Consider the following 24,622-nt stretch of genomic DNA (forward strand, 5'->3'; position numbering starts at 1 on the left):
GTTAGGTTCTAAAAGTATTTATGTAGGAAATTCAATTTATTTTTAAAAGAAATTAACAATTTCACTTTATAATTTAAAATGTATTCTAACTAAAAGGGTCATAAAATATATGGAAGTAATATTTTTCTATGCTAATTTTTGATGGAATGGGGGTTTCAAAAATGAACGCCAAGAAAGACTTCCTCCTTAATTTTGCAATTCTCGTTCCATTGATCCTTTTGAGTGACAGCAAGTTCTTGCCCCTAACGTAAATGGTAAAGGACCGCTATGTTAAAAGAAACCACTATGAAAGAAAACTAAACCCCAAAAAAAAAATCAAAACTAAATTATGGAATCGAAATTAATTCCTACCTAATTTTAAAATAAAACTGCATGGTGAAAAAAGTAGTAAAATAATGAAAGAAAACTTTTAATTGACCACAACTTAAAAACACATATAAAGAAATGTTCAACTGATGAAACTGCTTTTGAAGTTGTGTTACTTACAAAATCAGTAATTTTTGTCTGTCACGCTGTTTTGTCATGATCCTTCTCTTGTCAACATAAGAAGCCATAACATCATCAATGTCTATCTTAATTTTCGTTCTTCTATGAAAGTCGGGATCTTCCTGCATAATCTTCTCTTTCGGGAACTCAGCTGCTTTTAGAAACTCTGATATACCCTTGCTTGTTAGTTCAGGCTTTCTTCTGCTCTTCGTTTTCTTCTTCTTCACAAACATCTTTATTGGAGTCCAGTGGTTCTTCTAATTACTCGTTTAATTCCTCGCTGATGGGAATGAATATGTTCTAAAATTTCTTCCTGCCCTATATCACTAAATCCCTCACTTCCAATAATGTTTGAAAGTTTAATAATTTTCTTAAATTCTGTCCGAATAATATTCAGGTCTTGTGGGTCACTTTGTGTTTCAGGGAGTAGCTTCTTCCAACAGTTCTTCAAAGTTGATGTTTCATTTCAGTCCATGACTGTTCGATTATTTCAATACCTGTTAGTATTGTGAATTCAGCCCAACAATGGTGCATGTTTTAATCCAGAAATTTTTCAAATTTTATCAACATAATTTACAGCCCCTTGGTCCAGGGGCTGTAAAATTGATGTGGTGTTTGGAGGAAGAAACAAGTTTTACATTTGAATTGCAACTGAGGAGTGGCAGTGGGTGACTTGGAGCAGATAAGGAGCACCTTGAATGACAAATTCTTATTTTTCAGATATCCTTCAACTTCAGGTACAACACGATGTTCTAACCAGTTAGTAAACACCAAGCCAGCCATCCATGCTTTTCTATTCAATTGCCGGTAAATGGGAAGAGGGGATTTGTTTTTGCCTTTCAAGGCCCTTGGGTTTTCTGAACAATACACTAACAAAGGCGTGCATTTATGACCACCAGAGGCATTCACTACAAAATATGAGAGTGATTCTGTCCTTCCAAACTTTTAATCCAGGTGCAACTCGTTCTTCTTTGGATAAACATGTCCTATCAGGCATTATTTTTTCAATAGCGTCCAGTTTCATCAGTTAAAAATCTGATCTGCCATGTATCCTCTCTCTTCTATTACATTATTGTGGAGATTTGCACTTTTTTTTAAATCTATCGAACCATCTCTTGGATACACTGAAACTTGATTCACAATTTGCACTAGCAACATGATACTTCATGTTATGATGGTCTTTGCACCTGATCATATTAGAACTGAGAGGCATATTTCTATTCCTTTGGTCTCAGATTCAATAAACGTTCCATTTTTTCCAATAAATGTATCACATCAACTAACAAAAGTGGATTTTGCACTTGCAGAGTTTGTTGCCAACCTAATGCTTGCTTTAATTTTGATCTCACACTTTTTAATTGTTCGTATCGATGATTCATTGTACTCATTCTTTAGCTAAAGATGCTTACTTGCTCAATTTTCCCCAAAATAATCATTTTCTTGTGAAATGCCACAATTTTTCTGAATACCAGTTGATCAAAGGAAGTGTACCATACAAGTACAACTCCAGGCAGTACAGGAGACCCGAACCCACAAGCTGTACTGGGACCGCACCATAATTACGGATAAGACCATCCCGCACAACAGACCAGACATAACCCTTGTCGACAAGGTGGAAAAGACTACCTACCTGATTAACATAGCAGTAGCCAACACTGGCAAACTGCAGAAAACTCCTGAGGAAAAAATTAGGAAGTATACGAACCTGAGACATGAGGTCAAGGAAATGTGGCATATGCAAGAAGTATCGACCATCCCGTTCATTGTGTCAACCACCACTATGTTGTCAAAGATTCTACATAGCAGCCTAGCGTCTCCCAGAGAACACCTCCAAGGAACTCCAGAAAGTCACAATCCTGAACACTTGTAGGATAGACAGATTTCCTCGACCAACAGTAACACCAGACATTACAACTATCCTGTGTACTTGGTAGTAGTACCTGTCACGAGTGAAATCCCACAATCTGGGAGAAATAATATAAGAGCAACAATAGTAATAATAAAAATAATCCTTTGGGGGAATAGACTGGACTAACACTGAGCTGGAGGATATCAGAAAAAAATATATGAGAAAGACAAGGACAATGATGACCAAAAGCCACCAACACTACCTGAAGTCAGCTGTGGAGAGACTGACAATTGTTCGGAAAGGAGGAGGAAGGGGCCTGCTAGACCTCATCAAGCAACAGAAAACAGCGATTGCTAAGCTGAAGGATTACTTCCAGAAACATACAGCAGCACTCAACCAGGCCACAAGGAAGAAACCTAGAAAGATGGGCAGAAAAGACACTCCATGACAGACACTCAATGATCCTTATCAAGATCACATAGATAAAACTGATTCCAAGACATGGCTCACGAGTGGGGCGCTCTTCCCAGATACCGAAGGATTCATGCTCACCATCCAAGACCACGTAATCAACACCAGAAACTATAGAAAATACATTGCCAGGGAGTCTACAGTATCCGATGACAGATGTCGACAATGCCACCTGGCCTCAGAAACAGTCCAACATATCATCGCGGGATGCAAGGTGATCACCCAGACTGAGTACACTCATAAACACAACAATACATCAGAAGCTAGCAAGGAAATACCAGTTGATTGAAGAAAGTGCACCATACTACAAGTACGAACACCAGGCAATACTAGAAACCCGAACCCACAAGCTGTACTGGGACTGAGCCATAATAACAGATAAGACAATCCCGCACAACAGACCGGATATAACCATTGTGGACAAGAAGGAAAAGGCTACCTATTTGATGACATAGCAGTAGACAACACTGGCAAACTGAAGAAAAACACATGAGGAAAAGATCAGAGAGTACCTGAACCTAAGACAGGAAATCAAAGAGATGTGGCATATGCAACAAGTTACGACCATACCAATCATTGTGTCAACCACAGGTATGATCCAAAGACCCTTCATAACACCCTAGCAGCAACAGGTCTCCCAGAGAACACCTACAAGGAACTCCAGAAAGTCGCAAACCTGAACACCTTTAGGATAGTCAGAGAATTCCTCAATCAACAGCAACACCAGACATAACAACAAGCACCCTGTGTACTTGGTAGCAATACCCGTCAAGAGGTGGAACCCCCAATCAGGGAGAAATAATAATAATAATACAGGAACTGCCCAACTTACGTAATACTCGACTTACGGAAATTCGACTTTACATAAGATTTTCCCAGCCAGGGCAAATTTAAAAAATCTTGGAAACGTATTTTGCATCACAAAGAAATAAATGGAGATATCGTAAAAATATTGTAATATGAACCCAATAACACATTGGTGGATTTTTTTTTTTTTTTTTTTTTTTGTAATTCGTTTCAAGTTCTTGGAATTTGAAATTTTCGCTATATTACTAAGCTATTTATCTCTCTAAAACATCATATTTATAACGAAAATTACACTACCCTTTCATTGTTATTGTATGTTCCTGTTATAAGAATCAATTTTGAAAAGCCTTTGTGCTATTTTTCTAAAGCACGTTTCTAGAGGTCACGACCAAAAAACAATTTGCAATTTCCAGTTTATTGGGCTTTTCTGTTCGTGCATCTAATTATATCGATCATTATGCATTTTCGATAATCCCGATAACTGCAATGTGTGGGTTTTTAAGCCATCATGGTGAAATGTGTTCCCCTTCATTAAAATCTTCAATTTTATAAAATCCAAATTTTCAGAAACTTCTCTTCATTCCTATTTCCGTATTACAATGATGAAGTTAAAGCAACCAACGAAAAAAGTGCAAGTGGTGTGGTAGGGCCAGGAAACAAAACAAAATTGATTTAGAGATGAATATGATCAATTAAGTACGAAGCAGGGCAATGTTTGTCATCTACTGCAAGGGAATTAGGTCTCGCTGCTTCAACAGTGAATACTATTTTAAAGTACAGTGCATGTAAAAAGGAACATGGCAAAGAATCAATGCACTTAATATCAACAGTGATCGCAAAAGAGCATTCAGGTGCTATATCGAAGATGGAACAGCTGTTAATTATATGGATGGAAACTCAGAAACAGAAGTGATTGCTCCTGAGTCTAATGATCATTCAAGCAAAAGCAACAAGTATTAATAAAGATATTAAGGTTAAGTATGGTGAACCCCAGCCCAAGTTCTTGGAAAGAAATGGGTGGTTTAATAGGTTCAAGCATCGTGCTGGTTTCCACGTTAAAGTATGCGGTGAAGTCGCCAGTGTCGATTCTGCAGCTACAGAGAAATTTTCTGATGTGTTGGAAAAAATTATTGATGAAGGGGACTATTCAATGCAGCAAATTTTTAACGTTGACAAGACTGCTCTATTGGAAAAAAAATGCCAAATCGAACATACATTGCCGAAGAGGAAAATACAATGACAGGTTTCAATGCATCAAAAGATAGGGCCACGCCCTTGCTTGGGCCTAATGCAGCGGGAGATTACAGATTAAAACCACTGCTTGTGCACCATTCTGGAAATCCTCGTACATTTAAGGACATCAATAAGGCCACCCTGTCCATGCATTACCGAGCGAAACAGAGCATGGACAATTTCTCTTTCAGGACTGGTTTAAATGCTTCATTCCTGAGGTTGAAAAATATTGTAAAGACAACATTCCTTTCAAGATTTTGCTTCTATTAGATAATGCTCCTGGACATCCTACGCATCGAGATGATTTCAATTCGAACGAGAGTCCTACTTCTACTGCCAAACACAACTTCACTCTTCCAACCTATGGATCAGGGTGTTATTTCGAATTTAAAAGCATACTATTTACTCACAACATTTGCTCAGGCATTGCTGCAGTACACAGTGAGAAAAAATTTAAGTTAAGAGACTTTTGGAAATCTTACAATATTTACCACTCCATCTTAAACATTAATAAGGGCTGGGCGGAAATTACTAAAACTTTTTTAAATGGCGCATGGAAAAAAATATGCCCACGGCACGTAAAAGGCTTCGAAGAATTTGAAAAAGATGAATCGTGAACAGGTTACATACAAATAAGATTGTAAAGGTTGCAGAGCTACTTCAGTTGGAGGCTGATGCCAAAGACATGGAGGAGTTAATAGAGGAAGAAGAGAAGGAATTATCTAAGTAAGAACTTTTTGACTTGCAGGCAGCGATAGTGAAAGAAGAAAATGCTGACGAAGCTCAAGATAAACCAAATGAGGAGCCGAGATGCTTTGTCACCAGAGAGAGATGAAATCGTGAAATTGCATTGGCAATGGCAAGATTTGAGAAGATGGACCCTGAAAGTGAACAATTATTAAAGGTTAACAGAGGAGTGAATGATATGCTTGCTTGCTACAAAGAAATCTATGATGAAAAGCAAAAGGTCACCATCCAGTCATCCATTAATGTGTTCTTTCGTAAAACTGAGCAGCTGACCCCTTCTAAATCTCCACAGTGGCATACTTATCAGCTGAAAATGTCAATTCTGGCAACAGTACTCGAGGGGTAAAACTTACTGACATTATGGCTGTCTTCTCTCCTTTTTTGTAATTTTATAATTTTGAAATTTTTTTTAAATTGCACGCTTTTGTAATTTTTCCTGGGCAATGAGATAAAAAAATTGAATAAATACAGTAAATAATTCTATTTACATGTTCATTGAATATTACTTTTTTAATTCAATCAATTCAGCAAACACAGTTGCGAGTGAGCAATCCTGAACACCTGTAGGATAGTCAGAGTTCCTCGACCAACAATAACACCAGACATAACAACAACTAGCCTGTGTACTTGGTAGCAATACCTGTCATGAGATGGAACCCCCAATCAGGGAGAAATAATATCAGAGCATTAATAATAATAAAGGGGCACGACGGATGAGTGGTTAAGACACTGACTACCAGCCTGGTGAACCCAAACAATTCGAATCCCGCCCTGGTGGAAGCGAATGCGGCTCTATTTTGCTGGGAGACCGATATAATAATAATAAAAACACATAACATCATGAAAGTTGCTACATTTGGAATTACTGAGGAAGATAGTGATGCCATCTGGTGTCATTCAAGAAGCTAAACAAGTAAACCTCCATAGATGGATGATATCAGAGAAATATTAATCATACTGCATCAAGTGTGGTGTAGGATAAAGTCACTCACATTCAGGCCTTAGGCAGAGGGGCCGGTTCAAAAAGTGGGAGACAGTCTCCAGAACAAGACAGTGGAGCAAAACGCACAGTCCCCATATGGTTACCACGAGAGAAGGGCAAGACCATCCAGCCCCACTAAATGGAAGTGTTTTTTGCACAACTGTGCTGGTGACCACTCAGGAAGGAAGAAGACACCAACACATGAAGTGGAGCATCGAAATGAATACGTACATCATGTGAGCATACTACGAAATAACCAGGCTACGGACCAATATGACAATGTACAGGTCCCGACTACATACCAAGTGGTTGGAACGATTCCGGGATATTCAGTTTACCGAACAGCGATTAGCAGATCAAAGGAGGACCACTGTCAGGAAGAACCTAATAGCTCCTGCCATCTTGGAAAAACTCAAGCAGGATGTCGGCGATCTGCTACAAAGCATAAAGAATATGGTCAATATGGAACCACAGGAACAACAAGAAGAAATGCAACCCAGAGTAGCTGAAGTGGAAACAGACTTCGTCTCTTTCCACTGGGAAACAGTAATCCTGGGAAATTCCACTGGGAAACAGTAATCCCAAAATAACTTATTCACTTGGTGGAGTTAAACCCAGTACTGGAGGAAAGGGACTTGGGTGTTACGATACGGTCAGACATGAAATTCTCTGAGCATTGTAAACAGGTTGCAAGGAAGGCCCATGGTGTCCTATCGATGATCTATCGAACTTTTGCAAGTAGAGATAGGGACGTGATAATCCCATTATATAAGGCTTATGTTACACCACACTTGGAATACTGTGTTCAAGTATGGAGACCGCACCTAAAGAAAGACATTGAGCTTCTTGAAAGGGTGCAAAGGCGGGTAACTCGCCTGGTGAGACGGGCAAAAGGGCATCCTTATGAAGAAAGACTTCGAATATGTGGGTTGCAGAGTTTGGAAACTAGACACCTTGGAGGAGATTTGATTGAGGTGTTTAAGGTTCTGAGAGGCATCAGTAAAATGAATGAGGACGAAATTTTCAAGATTATAAATGATGCTAGAACTAGGGGACATAAATTCAAGTTACGGGGGGAAATGTTTAGATTGGACTGCAGGAAGTTTTATTTTAGCCAGCGAGTTATAAATTACTGGAGTAAGTTGCCTTCATGGGTGGTAGAGGCCAACAGTTTTGGGAAATTCAAAGGTCATCTGGATAGTACTTTCGGGTAAGGGAAGCGCATAGGATGATAGGTTTAATTTCCTTTTTTTTTTTATTAATTATTATTATTTTTGTTTTTATCATAGTTTTGTTCGGATTTTTTTTTTTTTTTTTTTTGGCTGGTGCAGGATAAGCCATAGGCTTTCTTGCACCATGCAACCATTACTAATACTAAGTCATGATATCCAGAATTGAAGACGAATGGAAAGCCCTAACCGAATTCGAAGGAATGGACCCCATAAGAACCCACGTGATACCCAAGCAGAGGGCAAATAAAATCCTGTGGAGAGTAATAGACCACCTCAATCGGCAAATTATATCATATTACCTTGACAATAATGGTGCAACGCTGGAGGCTATGCACCCAGCCATATACTGCGCTGCAATAGCAGCCACTAGGATTAATGGAAAAGAAACAAGACCAGCAGCAGAAGATCCAAAAACAGAAGGAACCGCCAGCTGGGGAAAGAAGACTTCAGCAGAAGATAGGAGAATTAGAAGTCAAGATAGATCAGTTGACCAAGTACCAACAGGGTAATAGAAGTAAGAAGTTGATTGGAAAGGTGAAGAGCATCCTCAAGAGACCAGAAATCAGCGAATAGGAGAATACTTGGACACACACTGAAACAGAACATCCTCACACTCAGCAAGAGACTATGCAGATACAAAGAGAGCTCACAGAGAAAAATAAACAACCGAATCTCCAAACCTTCTACAGTAAACTGGGAGAATGTGAGAAACCAGGAAACAGACCACACGAGAAGAAGACAATCGAGTTCTGATGAAATATCTGGAGCAGTGAAGTAAGACATAACAGCCGAGACCCCCAGACAGAAGTAGAATGGAAGAAATCCAAGGATGTACAAGAGATGAGAGATTCAAGAAGTAAAACAGTCGATAAGGAACACCCACAACTGCAAACCCCAGGAATTGATAACATCCACTGGTATAAGAAGCTCACTTGCACACACACACTGCAAGTGAGTCACTGTGTGTGACTCACTCTAACAGGAAGGGGCCTGTTAGAGCAACAGAAACCATCAATAGTTATCCTAAAGGATTACTTCAAGAACAACACTGCACCACTTCACCAGGGAATAAGGAAGATAGATAAGTGGTATACCCCACTCAACTGAAGTGAGGAGACCCCTCCCACCCAGATGGCACAAGCAACAAAGCTAGAAATATGAGCAAAGAAGACACTTCATGGCAGACACCACAATGACCTGCATCAAGATCACATCGATAACAATGCATGGCTCACGAGCAGGATGCTCTTCCCCGAAACCACCGAAGGAGTCATTCTGGCCATCCAAGACCAGGTAATCAACACCAGAAACTATAGAAAATACATCACAAAGGAGCCCGGAATGTCAGATAACACATGTTGATGATGCCACCTGGCCTCAGAAATAATCCAACACATCACAGGGGGATGCGAGGTGATCATCTCGCATCACCCAGATAGAACTGGGGACGCTCGCAGACGCGACTACGTAGCTAGGATAATACATCAGAAGCTAGCGAGGAAATACCAGAGAAATTGTACCATACTATAAGTACGAACCCCAGGCAGTAATAGAGGCCCCAACCCACAAGTACTGGTACTGCACCATAATAACAGATAGGACCATCGCTCACAAAAGACTGGACATAACCCTTGTGGACAAGATGGAAAAGGCTACCTACTTGACTGACATAGCAGTGCCCAACACTAGCAATATTCAGAAAACCCAAAAGGAAATAATTAAGTACATGAACCTGAATCATGAGGTCGAAGAGATGTGGCATAGGCAAGAAGTAACGACCATCCCAATCATCATGTCAACCAGCGGTATGATGCCAAAGACCGTACATCGCAGCTAACCAGCAATAGGTCTCCAAGAGAACATCTACAAGGAACTCCAGAAATTCGCAATCCTTAACACCTGTAGGATAGTCAGAGATTTCCTTGACCAACAGTAACACCAGACATGACAACCACCTTGTGTACGTGGTAGTAGTAGTAGTACCTGTCACGGAGTGGAATCCCCCAATCAGGGAGTAATAATATATAAGAGCAAGAATAATAATACCAGTTGATTGAAGAGAGTGTACCATACTACAAGTACGAACATCAGGCAGTACTAGAGACTCCAACCCACAAGCCTTACGGGAATGGCGCCAGAACATCAGAGAGGATAATCCCACACAAGAGACCAGACACAACCCTTGTGGACAAGAAGGAAAAGACTACCTATCTGATTAACATAGCAGTACCCAACACTGTCAACCTGCAGAAAACCCATATGGAAAAAATCAGGAAGTACACGAACCTCAGACCGGAGATCAAAGAGATGTGGCACATGCAACAAGTAACGACAATGCCGATCACAGTGTCAACCACAGGTATGGTGTCACGTAATCAACACCAGAAACTATAGAAAATACATCACAAAGGAGCCCGGAATGTCAGATAACACATGTTGATGATGCCACCTGGCCTCTGAAATAATCCAAAACATCACAGGGGATGCAAGGTGATGACCTTGCATTGCATCCCCCTGTGATGTGATTGTTATTGTTATTTGGTTTTTAGGAGCATTAGCAAGTAAGGCCATACTGCTCGGGGATATGCAGTTGTCATTACCTGCCCATTCCGCATCCTCCGTATTTGGTGGTCACGGGCTCCAACCCCAGTCTAATCAAGAAACGTGTGCTATGCACTGCTGCTCCTGCCCACCTGGCTACAGAGGCACCATGTTGTGTGACACATAACAGCTGTGCAGTAATAGGTATCCCAGCGAATACCTACAAGGAACTGCAGAAAGTCGCAATACTGAACACCTGTAGGATAGTGTTCCCGACCAACAATGACACCACGCATAACAACAACCACCCAGTGTACTTGGTAGCATACTCGTCACAAGGTGGAACCCCCCAATCAGGGAGAAAAAAATAACATAATAATAATAACAATATGGGTAGCAGTAATCTCAGAGGAACTTATCAACTGTGTGGAACTACACTCAGGGTAGTAAAAAATGAAAGACCTGAGAGTAATTGTTCAGCAAGATATGAATATTTCTGAGCAGTGCAGACAGGTGCCAGAGCAGGTCATGGGGGTCTTGTCAATGATATACAAGAATTTTGATAACAGCGATAAGGAGGTGATTATTCCTTTGTACAAGATAATGGTCAGGCCACACTTTGAGTACTGCATACAGATCTGGAGGCCTCATTTTATGAAGGACGTAGAACTGCTGGAAACAGCAGAGCGAAGGATAACGAGATTGACAAGGGGAGCAAAGAATCCTCTGATCAAAAAAGGCTTAAGTTCTGCAAACTAGGCACCTGTGAGGTGACCTGTTTGAGGAGTATAGGGCCGTGAATGGTTTGAGCAAGCTTCATTTCTGATGGGATTCTACCTCTTGCTTAGATAACGCACCTGAGGTGGCATTTCAAATCGAGGAAAGACAGGTGTAGAATAGATGTGTGGAAATTTGCCTTTAGTCAGCGGGTGGTTTATTGCTGTAATAAACTTCCATCTGTCAGTGTGAAAGTTGGTAGATTAAATAAAGTCAAGGAAGAAGTGAAGAAATGCTTGGAGTAGGGCTTACAATACCAGTCAAAATCTTAATACTGGTATTTCTGTATTTTTAATTTATGAAACTGGGATATTGGTATTCCAAAAACAAACATTTTTCTCAATAAATTTTGATGAAAGTTAGGTGCAATAAAGTAAGGGGAAAAAAAACAAGTACAGTCAGTCCTTGTGTTTACACTAAACGAATTCGATCATGCACGATTTATAAATAGGGGAACGATATCGTATATAACACAAACCGAATTCGCTTATACACGATTCGCCTTTAGCCAGCGGGTGGTTGGTTGGTGGAACAGACTTCCATCCCTTGTGGTGGAGGTTGATAGCCTACATAAGTTTAAGGCTCAGCTGGACAGGTATTTTGAACGAACAGAGGGGTGAAGCGGAAGTGGGTTTTTTTTTTTTTTTTTTTTTTTTTTTTAGCTGATGCTGCATAAGCTTGCTTTCTTGCATCAAATGCCTCTACTAATGCTAATGCCTTTGTGTTTACAAGAAATGGCAGTCGAACTCGGAATCACCCCAACTGAACACGACAGGAATGAAGAGAAGATTCTGAAAATGTATTTATGTTTTTTATATCAGTGAAGGGGAAACACGTTTCACCATAATAATGTAAAAACCCACACAATTCCAGCTATCGGTATTATCGCAAATGCAATTATATCGAGTTTACTACCAGTTTATAACAGATTCCACTAGCAGAAACGCAACTGGAAATTGTTTTATTGTTTTATGGTAGTAACCCCCAGAAATGTGCTTCAGTAAAACGGGAGCTAGTGAGGTGTTCATAGTGTGTCTCTGCCTTTACGGTGTTGTTTATTCAGTTCCTACACGCGCGCAGGTTTGTTTATGTATATCAAGCGTGCCTCCTCATTTTGTAATTGTGCTTTATTCCCTAAAAATTAGTAAAATTCTTAAAAGGTGTGAAAAGGAAGCATCCTGGTGAAGACACTACAGATTCAGAGAGAAAAAGGAAAGCAATATTGATAAACAGAGGCGGACTGGGTCAAAAATTCTTACCACGGAAAATTTGTAGCGGCCTCATACTGGCGGTTATGGCCAAACTCACACTGTTTTCCGGTAAGGCTTATGGCCAGTCCACCTCTGTTGATAGAGAAAAAATATGAGATTGTAAAACGCTTTGAGTGAAATGAAAGACCATGTGATATTGCACGTGCCACAGACCTAAATGAGGCAATGGCGAGAATTACAAAGAATGCAGTGAAAATAAAAACAACTTTCATAGCAGGAACAACTCAGTGTAATTAAAATCCATTAGATTAAGACACAAAGAATTGGAAGAGATGGGATGGCTGTCATCTGTTTGGATAGAAAAATCAAACAAAAAACAAGTTTGCTTACGATAGAAGCAAAAGCAGTAGCAATATTTTACTACGTAATAGTCGTAATAAAATATGTAAGTATTTTATTATGATTATTTATTGTGTTTGGTAATGTTTTGGTTACAAATGTGTGTTCAATCTTGGGTGGTCTGCACGTAACCCTATTTTTCCCATAGGGCCTGTTGTTTGTATTGCACGATTTTGCATTGCACGAGGGTTTCCTAGGAACAGAACTATCGTGCTATACGAGGACTGACTGTACTGTAATTACAGGCATACCTCGGTTAACGTTACCTCTGATAACGAAGTCCGCAATTTCAAGTCCCATTTAACATAAAAAAATATTCCAGTTTAATCACCTGAAATTTAAACAAACTGAAGAAATTACGGAAACCTTTGGGGCTTCTCGTGGTTGGTTCGAGAAATTTAATTACTATCTGATGACCAGGATTCATAGTGTAAATAATTGAACGTGAAAATTTTCGACCAAATTTGGTGTTCAATGTTGACGAAAGCGGTTTGTTCTGGAAACGGCTACCAACAAAAAGCTTCATTTCTATTGAAGAAAAATCAGCTGCTGGGTTCAAAGCAGCCAAAGACCGTTTAACGTTACTCTTTGGATCAAATGCCTCTGGCGATTATAAATTAAAATTGTTATTAATTTACCATTCAGAAAATCCGAGGGGCGTTAAAAGGTAACATAAAAATGAATTTACCTTTGTAATATGGAAAGCAAATAGAAAAGCGTGGGTTACCAAGGAGTTATTTACTGATTGGTTTGTTAACCACTTTTGTCATGAAGTAAAACGGTATTGTCAAAAAAACAACTTTGAAGAAAAAGCACTTTTGTTGTTAGACAATGCTCTGGGACATCCTACTGATCTTAACACGTTGGACACATGCATTCCTGTCAAAGTTGTGTTTCTTCCAGCAAACACAACTTCCCTGATTCAACCATTGGATCAGGGAGTAATAGCATCATTTAAAGCTTATTATCTGCGTCGAACATTAACAATTTAACTGAACTAGAGGATAAAGAGGAAATGACAGTTAAAACTTTTTGGAAAAACTACACCATTAAAAACGCAATTGAAAACATTGATAGTTCTTGGAAAGAATCACTAAGAAATGCTTAAATGGAGTTTGGCGCAAAATATGGCCACAAGTTGTACTAGAAGAAGAAAATAACATCCAAGAAATTAGAAATGAAGTTATCCAGATGGCTCAATCAATAGGTTTCGAAAATGTCGATGAAGAGGATGTTAGAAATTTATTGAATGCAGAAGATGATGGTTTTTCAGTGGAAGATTTAGAAAACCTTGTTAGCAACGAAGACAAAGATAATGAAGACGAAGTTAAAGAAGTTCCTGCCGAAAAAGTGTTAACAACCAAAGATTTAAAAAGGTGCTTAAATGACATTGAAAACGTTTTAAATTTTTTTAGTGAAAATGATCCTGATTTAGGAAGAAGTTTTATTGTTAAGCGATCAGTGTTAAATGCAATAACTCCGTATAGGCAATTGTTAAATGAAAGAGAAAAAAAGCATAAGCAATCAACTTTAGACTCATATTTTAAAATGTGATTTCACTTTGTATGTGCCGACCGGGCTAGCCGAGTGGGTAAAGTACCTGCCCGGCAACCCAAAGGTCGCGGGTTCGATTCCCGCCTCGGGGTTGGATCAAAGTACTGCAAAAACCTTGGGAGGTGCAATATGGCCACAGAAGCCGATGCGCCAACTACCAAATCAAAAAATTGACTGTTTATTTAATAAAACTTTTCTTTGTTCAAAAAAAAAAAGCTTTTCATTTTCTTTACGTAGGAACGTATCCCTATTCTGGCCATAGTATTTTTACCTCTGAAAACGAAGTTTCGCTTAACGAAGTAATTTCGTGGAACACATCCTATTCGTTATTCGAGGTATGCCTGTACTTGAATTCATGTTTAAAATAAACTTTTATTGCAATAATAAATATTCTGAAAAAAATCATTGGAATACAATCATAAAAACAAAAAAATACATATTGTTACTGCAAAGTTTAGTTATGTTTAAGCATCCACACTACCTGTCTGAATAAAGTGAGCTCTTCAGAAACAGAAGTAATCAATAATATGATCATTTAAAATGGATCTAATTTTGGTACATGCAGTATTTTATTAGTGGCAGAAAATGCCCTTTTAGATTCTATTCTGGTAGTGAGATAATCGTAGACAATCTCAGTCCATATTTTCTAGGCTTTGAACTGTTTTAGCAAAAATAGTTCAAAGTATTTCATTAATTTCTGACTCAAGTTCATCTTTTAAAATCTCATTGAGCCAGGCAATTTCTTATTTTGGAAAGAATTTGTGGAACACTGTTCTGTTCCGTGTTGATCTTCCATGGTTGAATTATGTTCATCATTTTCTGAAGGAGATAGAAGTTTTATTCAGTGAAGTATAATTTTCACTATAGTATCTTTACTGAGTCTGGGAGAGAGCAAAGAGTGCAGTTAAGGAATTCTTCACATATATAAATGCAAAGAACAGGACAAATCAGATTGGACCCTTATGTAATGGACGTGGGACAGTATTAGATACCATAGGTGAAGTTGCAAATGAACTCAACAGTTACTTTGCATCGATATTTACATAAAAAAACACCTTTGTGTCAATGAGATGTTATGGAAGTGAAGTCGAAAAAAATGTTAATGATGTTGAAATTTCAAATTATTATATAATGAGAAAACTTTCACACCTAGAAGCAAGTAAGGCTCCCTGTGGTTGATGGCATATACCCTATAATCTTAAAGGAGGTGGCAAGTGAGTGCATTGAACCATTAAAGCTAGTTATGAGAGCATCACTGGACTCAGGAGAGATTCCGTTTGATTGGTGTAAATTGGAACATAAAGGGGGATCTAGAAGTGTAATGGGAAATTACCGACCGGCCAGTCTAACTTCAATAGTAGGGGAAAATCATAGAAGCAATGATCAAGGGTGGAATTCCGGATCATTTAGATGGAAATGGATTTTTTCTGTAGGATACGTAGCATGGTTTTGTAAAGGGAAAATCATGTTTAATTAATCTGGTTAGCTATTTTGATAGGGTCACTCAAGAGCTGGACTTTGGGAATAATTTCGACATTGTTTATTTGGATTTCAGCAAAGCATTTGACTCAGTCTCACATGAGTGGTTACTTTATAAGTTGGACAAGCTGGAATCAGTGAAAATCCTTAGATGGAAAGCACGATGGCTTGAGGGCACCAGGCAGAAGGTGGTGATAAAGGGTATTCCTTAGATTGGGTTATGTAAGAAGTGTAATTCCCCAAGGATCCATATTGGGACCACTGTTGTTTTTGATTATCTTAAGTGGCATCTCTGAAGGGATAGCGGGTGTGAGGTCTAAACTTGAAGAGGATGTAAAGATCAGTAGAGTAATTAATGATCGCCGCCAAGCAGAGCTTCTTCATCAGAGTGACCTAGATAGATTGCCGGGATGGTCAGAAAAGTGGCAGCTTTAATTCAGCAAAATGCAAGTCCTTACACCTGGGGAACAGCAACCCCAAAATAACTTATACACTTGGTGGAGTTGAACTAAAGCCAGTAGTGGAGGAACGGGACTTGGGAGTTACGATGCAGTCAGACATGAAGTTGTCAGAGAATGGAGGAGAGGTTGCAATGTTGCATGGTGTCCTATCGATGATTTATCGAACATTTACCAGTAGAGATAACGACATCATAATCACATAAAGGTGATTTTATAACATTTATGTGATTAAATTATAAGCAATTATTTATTTTTTTTTAAATTAGTACACAAAAACCAGTATTTTTGTATCAATACCGGGAAAAAATGTCAATACCTGGATCCCGATATTGTAAGCCCTAGCTTTGAGCAAATGGATGGATGAAATTGGAAGATTTTTATTTATTTATTTATTTATTTATTTATTGGTTGACACTGTATAAGTTTGCTTTTTTGCATCATATGGTTCTACTAATGTTAATGTAGCAATACAAACTGAAGTTTTCACAACTATATAAAAAAAAAACAAAACTTTTTTATTTTGAAAGATATGGTGTTTCTCTCTTTCACTCACCTAGAATTCTGCATTATCTAATATTAATGAGACTAGAAAAAATTCTGGGCAAAATCAAATGATTTTCTAAAACTATTTAGAAATTTTATTATACCAACAAAGCAGGTTGAAGAGGAAAAATATTATCAATCAACTAAATTAATGGCAAAAATATAAATAATGTTTAACAAGACGAAGAAAAGAAAGAAGAGTATCATTCAGATGAGATGAAACATAAAAACGCTGTTTTGAGTTAACGCATATACTCAATTTTCAACAGAAGATGAAATAACAGCTCACCAAATCCCACTTTTACATCAACTGGTGAAAGTGCATCAGAGAACAAAGTAACCCAGACAAAAAGACTGATTAAATTTCCTGATTAAAAAAAGTGATACCACATTGTATAATACATTCTCAATAATAAATACATAAATTGATAATTTATGTATTTATTATTGAGAATGGCAAGAGAGAGATGTTGGTCGACCAATACAACGATGGTGAGATCAAGACCACCTCCAAGAGCTATAACGGAAAAGGTCTTAAAAGACCTAAGCCGGACCAAGTTAATGATTAAAATTTATATATATAAAATTGTTTTCCCTTTATAATACTGTTAATTCCAACACTAATTTACATTAATCTGTTTGAATTACCATGATTACACTGCTTTATAGTATTAACAAATGACAAGAGAAAGTTACTTAAGCATCAATAAGCGAGAGATAGAGAAAAAGAAATTCCATATAACCTGTCCATCTATACCTGCTGGCTGAAGGTAAATTTCCACACCTCTATCCTGCAACCATCCTTCTCAATTTAAATTCATGCCCTCTCCTGTGAGTGGTCTAAACAAGAGGAAGGATTCCATCAGCACTGAGCTCACTCAATCTATTCAAAGCATTAAACACCTCAATCAGATCTCTCCACAAGTGCCTAGTGTCCAGATGCTGTAATTTGCAGAACTGAAGCCTTTCCCAGTAAGAGCACCCGTTTCTACCCTCATTAATCTACTTGCTCTTCTCTGAACTTGTTCCAATGAATCCAGATCCTTCCTAAAATGAGTCTTTCAAACATATATGCAGTACTTAAGATGCAACCTAATCATTGTCTTATACAATGGGATAGTCACCTCCTTTTCCTGCTGGAAAAATTCTTGTATATCACTAACAAAACCCCACTAGCTGTCATGGAAGCCTGTCTGCACTGCTCAGAGAAATTCAAATCTAACTACACAATTATCCCAAGGCCATTCTACACTACCCTAGGCATGGTCCTCACGGTTAGTATGTTCATGCAGGATTAATGCTGCTCATATGAAGCACCTTACATTTGTCTTTTGTATGATGGTCAGTCAGCATTACTAAATAACAGGAAAGAATACACAATATCTGACACTGAAAAGTTATGTAACTCAGAGGTGGTGGCATGGGATCTAACAGTCCCAACTGAAAAAAGCTATTGTGCATTAATTGTTAGTTCAAGATTACTACCTCTTCTGTGTCTCCCTTCACATCAGTAGTTTGGGATGTGCTTGTAATGCACAGATATTTATTAAAATGTTGCTGATATACAAAGAGGCACTCCCTAATGTTTTTTTTTTTTTTTTGCCTACTGCTTTGTGGTGCTATTTAACATTTCAAGAAACAAATTTACAATTGGAGGGCTGACACTACTGTTATAGAAATTAAGTTTTATGCTTAATTATTATATAAAATAGTTTTTGTCTCAATTATTATTTATGTAAAATGAGTTCTTAGATTTAAGTGTTTATACATGTAATGAATACTTAAGTTTCAGTGTGTGTGTGCACGCGCACAGACAGACAGAGAGAGAGAGAGAGAGAGAGAGAGAGAGAGAGAGAGAGAGAGAGAGAGAGAGAGAGAGAGAGAGAGAGAGAGAGAGAGAGAGAGAGAGCATTCTTTTCCTCCCATAGAATTAATAAAAATTTATTATGCCAAAAATAACATGTAAAAGCACAATTTTTAAAATTTTCATTAAAAAAAAGGAAATAATTACATTTAATAAACAGTACAATTTTTTTAGGAATGAGCATACTGGAATATTGCATATGGAACTAAAAACTTATTTCAATAATAAAAAAAAAAAGAATTTGGTGCACCTGTCAGGCCATGAGCCTCTGTGTTTGCTACAATATCAATGTGCAATCCTTTTAAACAACCTCAAGTCAAGGTGTTTGAATTGCATTCCTTAGTTCAGCCCAGAAAGAGTAAACTACTTTACCTTAGCCAATGTACCCCAGCTGCACTGCTATATGATCTGAATCAAACAGATTGAATAAATAAATATATGGCAAATTAAAACTGTTACTGAAGTACACAACAATACAAAAGCTGGAATGATATATTTACCTAGAGGAATCATTTTTTCCTCATAATTGCTAATACTTACGCAATCGTAATGCATGCTTCACGAACTACCTGTGATCGGAGATCTTTGACCGAAAGTTGGAAAGGAGGCTCAAGAATCCGTAACTGTTGATAGAATTCTTCATAGTCTGCAGCACCAGCAATAAGTACACTCCGCAGCCTTCTCATCTATTATGATCAAACAAATTAGTTTGTTATTCTGCAGCAGTTTAATGCAAAGTTATGTGAACATTGCCTGACTGGCAAGTTTGTTTTTGTTTGTTTGAGAATTTTTTTGACACATGGGTATCTATGACCATAGTGCGCCATACATATGTTAGTATTTATGCTATTTCTTTATGGATCGAGAGTCGGGAAACTGATTTTTGACTAGCTAAAGGAGGTGGTATATATTGATCGTTTTGAGAAAGGTAAAAATCTTTGAGACATTTGTTTTATTGCCCAAAAGTGAAGTAAGTGTTAGTGGATCTTCAGTTGTGGCTGGAGGGAAGAGATTCTGGCATTCTATTGCAAATTTTGTGCATTCCACAAGGTTATGCTTCACTGAAAGCACTGTTTTACAGTGATCACACTGGGGGGTGAATCTCCCCTCTTAAAAGATAACCATGAGTAATATTAGTGTGACCTATTTGCAGACGAGCTAATATTACCTCCTGTTGTCGAATTGGACTGAATCTTGAAGGCCATTGCTCAAGATTTGGCTTGATACTTCGAAGCTTATTTTCAAGTTGGTTTTGCCATGTTGATTGCCACTGGTACATGCATTTTTCCTGTATTATTCGTCTATAATCTTGATGTGGAACCCTCTGCTGTACATTGGATGGTAAGTCAGCCGCTTTTGCGGCATTGTCCGCTAATTCATTTTCTGGAATTGCCGTATGTCCTGGGACCCAACAGAAGTGTATGGTTCTTCCAAGCTCAGATAAGGTATTACAAAGAGTTTATTTCTTTTTTTGACTGAGTGGGTGATGTTCATGGTGTTTTCCAGGGCTTGAAGTGCACTTAGAGAATCAGAGAAAATTATACTGTTTTCAATATTGGAGGCCTCAATATGCTTCAGTGCAACCTGAATTGACATTAGTTTGGCAAACAATATACTGAACTATGTGGATTGTTTACCATCAGGCAACTGTTATCCAAAAGGTAGTGAGAATTCACATACGTTGCTTTTAAACTGGCAGTGGAAATGTGAGAACATGTAGTGAGAGTCTGATTTTTTTTTTTTATTTATTATTATTATTTTTTTAATTTTCATTTTTTTAAAAAAAAAATGATTTTTTTTTTATCTGGTGGCCCAAAATGACTAAATTTAAAGAATTTGTGAAGCCTGAAGCCAATCTATCTATATTTAATTAAATCTTATTACTATATTAAATGTAATAATGTTGTGGGAGATCATGCACATCAAGAAATATGTTATGAGAGCAGATGCAACAAGACAATTGTAGGTCACAAATGAAAATGATTCCACTCACCAGCTTCCATGTTATGAGTGGTTTTAATGAAGTGGAATGAAGATAAAGTTTGCAGAGGTTAGAGCTATTCTTCCTCCTTCTCACATAATAAATTCTCCCCAAACATTTCACATGTTTACAATGGGAAGACAAACCTGCTGTTTATGCCATTAGGCGATCAGATCACCTTTAAAGAGCTGCTATGTGGATTTTTTTTTTATTACTTAAAAATAATTGGCTATTGTTACCTTCTCATTAAAGTTAGTAGTGCAATTGTTGTTGTTTGCATTCACCAGAAAAAAAATTATGTATTTATTATTTACTTGGCTTCAAAATTTCTTTAAAAAAAAAAAAAAAAAAACTAATTCTGCAACCATTGTTATTGTATTGATATAAGAATGATACAAATGCTGGTTTGTATTTCTCTATGTAATTCTGTAGGAGTATAATTGACATTAGAATTGCTTTTATCAAGTCCAGAAACTATAAATTTGTAGCAATACAAACATAATTTAAAACTGCATAGTTTGCACTGTTGTCAAACAAATTGGGACTTGTGCAGTGTTATTATTTTTGTATCTCTCAGTTTAATGTGTTATTTTTAAATTAAATGTAGATTAAAATCATGCCACAGACTACAGCAGACAAAGCAAATAGCTCAAAGTGGCATGGCATGAATGCTTCTGTTTGGGGAGACAGAAGGGAGCTCTCCTATGAATGAGGATTATATTATGTATGCTAATTGTCACCTCTTTGCAAACGGTTTTTACCTCAAAATGGAATGCCTTTGTGCATGTTGTTCTGAAGAACATGGAAATTAAGCACAAATTCAGTGGTATGATTGGCTTACATGAGGGCATCAAGAACAGGGCTGATGGCCTCAAAAGAGAGGGACCCATCAAATACAGCTGTCCAGATCAACACTAGAGTGCATGCCGAAGCATCACAATACAATGACATCCTCTACAGTAATGTCTAGTCGCAAAGGAAGTGACTACTTTTCCTGTGATCTCTTTGTGATTTTCTGTTTTCTTGTCTCCTTTGTCAAGCAAATGGAAAACTTTGTGCAAAAAGAACAGGTGGGTTAGGGTAAGGATATATCTGCCAGGGGGCTAAAGTTAATGATGTTATAAACAGCAGTTATTACCTTTTAAAAGCACAAAAGGTGATATTATTGAACACATTGGGATTAATAATATCAAGAATTGGAGTCTGAGGATTTACATAACAGGTACAGGGAACCTTGTGAAAAAGTCATGAGTTACTATTAAATTTGTGTCTGCAATTGGGTCTAAACATCATAGGAGGGAGCACTTGAGAGCATGTCAATCAATTCAGCACTTGGAAAGACCATGCAGGGCTAATGGATAGAACTTTTCTTGACACAGTCTGTGCTTGTTAACATGAGACTTTTCACAGGGAGGGAGGGAATACACTTAAACATGCAAGATCTGCATACCTTGCACCCCTTCTGAGTCTGTGTATCCCTTTCTTAAATAGAAGGGAACACACAGACTCAAATTAACAGCAGCCACAGGTAAAGGTGAAAATGATTTTTGCAGAATGAAAAAGACCTTGGGGTAATTGTGCAGTCAGATATTAAGTTCTCTGAGCAATGCAGACAGTCTGCAAGAGGGGATAATGGTGTCTTGTCAACAATATACGGGAATTTTTCTAGCAGGGAGAAGGAGGTCATTCCCTAGTATAAGGCAATGGTCAGACCACACCTTGAGTACTGTATACAGGTCTGGAGGCCTCATTTTTGGAAGGATGTAGAGCTGCTGAAATGAGTACAGAGAAGGGCAATGAGGTTGGCGAATGGAACAAAGGTTGCTCTTACGGGAAACAAAAGGTTTAAGTTCTGCAAATTGCAATGTCTGGAGACTAGCGACCTGCGAGGTGATCTGATTGAGTTGTATAAGGCCTTGAATGGTTTGAGCAAGCTTAATGCTGATGGGATTCTTCCTCTTCCACAAATTAATCGCCTGAGGGGATATAAATTGAGGAAAGTGTTGTAGATTAGACGTGCAAAAATTTTCCTTTAGACAGCGAGTGGTTGATTGCTGGAACAAACTTCCATCTGTCGTTGTGGAAATTGACAGCTTAAATAAATTCAAGGCAGAACTAGACAAACATTTGAAATGACTGAATCAGTGAAATGTTTTTTTTTTTTTTTTTTTTTTTGCTGATACTGTATAAGCTTGCTTTCTTGCATCATGTGCCTCTACTAATGCTAACTGATTCCTACTTATTTCACTTTACAATGGCCTTATGACTGTCACTGACCAGACCAAAGGTCCTTCCTCTCAGCCAATAGCAGCATTTGTAAACATGTTGGCTGGGCTGCATGTTTTCTTTTTGCATCCTTTAATTGAAGTGATTTTTTTGTGTTGTGCTTATTTGACATAAATTTACTGTGTTAAATTTGTGTATATACAACATTGTGTGAAAGAAAAAGAGATAAATAGCTTAGTTCTAAAGTGAAAATTCCAACTTCCGAGGTCTTGGAACAAATTACCAAAAAACAATGTGTTATTGGGTTCACATTACAATATTTTCACAATATGATGGTGTCTCTGGATTATTATCGTAAAGCGGGAGTCCACTGTGCTTTTGTACACTTTAGGTTTTATTCTAAGGGTTGATGTCACAATTAATTTGATATTAGACTGATTTTCAGTGCAAAATTTGCAGAATAATAGATTCAGAAATTTAAAATACTCTTAACAAATAGGGTTCTAGAACAACAGTTATTTCCATATTATTACACAATGCTAGTTCAAAAGATGAAGATGATAATTCAATGACTAGATAATCTTGTACTGAAAATCAAGTGTTACAATTTTTGTTTCAAATGGATCGAAAAAAAGAAGTTTCAAACAGACTGGACCTATATTTTGAATAGCAACCATCCTGTTTCCAGTTGTCAGAATAATATACTTTTGGGTGGAGGTATATGAGTAGACCCCACAAAAAGCATAAATCTGGTTTGGATCACACACTATCATAAACAAATGAGTTATAAAAAGGCAAAGCAAAAGTAAAATGGTGACCTACTTCCCAAATCACGAATAAAAACCAGTCCTTTGCATGGCACTAACTTTTGACTTTCAAGGAGATGGATATGAGGATATTGAAGCACTCTATTTTTTTTTGCAAGAAGCAGTAGGTTGTTTTAAGGTCTACACTACATTAGAAATTAAACTTCACTAGTATAATATACATATTAAAATACAACTGTAGGTCTGTTCACCAGTGCAGCATGCATTTAAACATTAGCTAACCTAACATTTTTCTATTTTCCTGTGGATTTCTGTTTGGATATTCTATTAGGCATTAACTTTGATTGCTTAAAGAAAGAAATCTGAACTCAGTTTTTCTTTATTTTTTAACCAAGCTGAATATTCTCTTACACTCAGCATTGCTATGAGGCATTGTTAAAATACCAAGCATAACTTGGGATAATTTGTTATATTTCAAGCTTCCTCATGTATTTTTCAGTTCCTCAACTGCAGGCCACTGTACAATTCTTTCTTCTTTCATAATAGCATCTGATAGGTTTTCACACTGATAATGAAAGAACTGATGCTGCAAAACAACTAGCAATTCATCTATTTCTTGAAAAACACCACAACAAGTACTGGAAACTTGTTCAGAAAAAATTTACAGATTTGAAAATAATGCACTACCAACTGATCAAATTAGTGCTACATTAGCATTTAAGAATGGCATTTTTCAGTGGGAAACTGTGGCACCATGTAGTCAAATGCAACTATAGAGTACCTACACATGAAACAAAAGAAAAGAACCTTCTCTTTTTTTAGAATCTCCATGACCTTGGCAATAGAAATGTTTGTGACTAAGTCAGAATCATTTTACTGGTTTAGTCTTATTATCATTAATATCCTTTATTACCAAAAATTAACAACTAGTATGCATACAAGACAATACATGGTATTGCTGTGGTACTCATCACTAAACTTCTTGAATTTTAAAATATTTCAGAAGGTGGAG

The 24,622-nt window shown here is 37.6% G+C and overlaps 1 protein-coding gene across 1 annotated transcript in view; it reads right to left on the reverse strand.

The window, feature by feature from the left end:
• Window positions 1–24,622, reverse strand: part of chb (CLIP-associating protein) — a 1,004,436-nt gene that overhangs the window by 472,022 nt on the left and 507,792 nt on the right. The window contains exon 15 of the mRNA XM_090388867.1: window positions 19,177–19,322. Within this exon, the coding sequence (XP_090244993.1) occupies window positions 19,177–19,322 (146 nt within the window). The remainder of the gene's footprint in view (window positions 1–19,176; window positions 19,323–24,622) is intronic.

The sequence above is a fragment of the Mastigoproctus giganteus genome, chromosome 14, assembly GCF_048544385.1.
Source record: "Mastigoproctus giganteus isolate SK-2022 chromosome 14, ASM4854438v1, whole genome shotgun sequence".
Taxonomy (NCBI): domain Eukaryota; kingdom Metazoa; phylum Arthropoda; class Arachnida; order Uropygi; family Thelyphonidae; genus Mastigoproctus; species Mastigoproctus giganteus.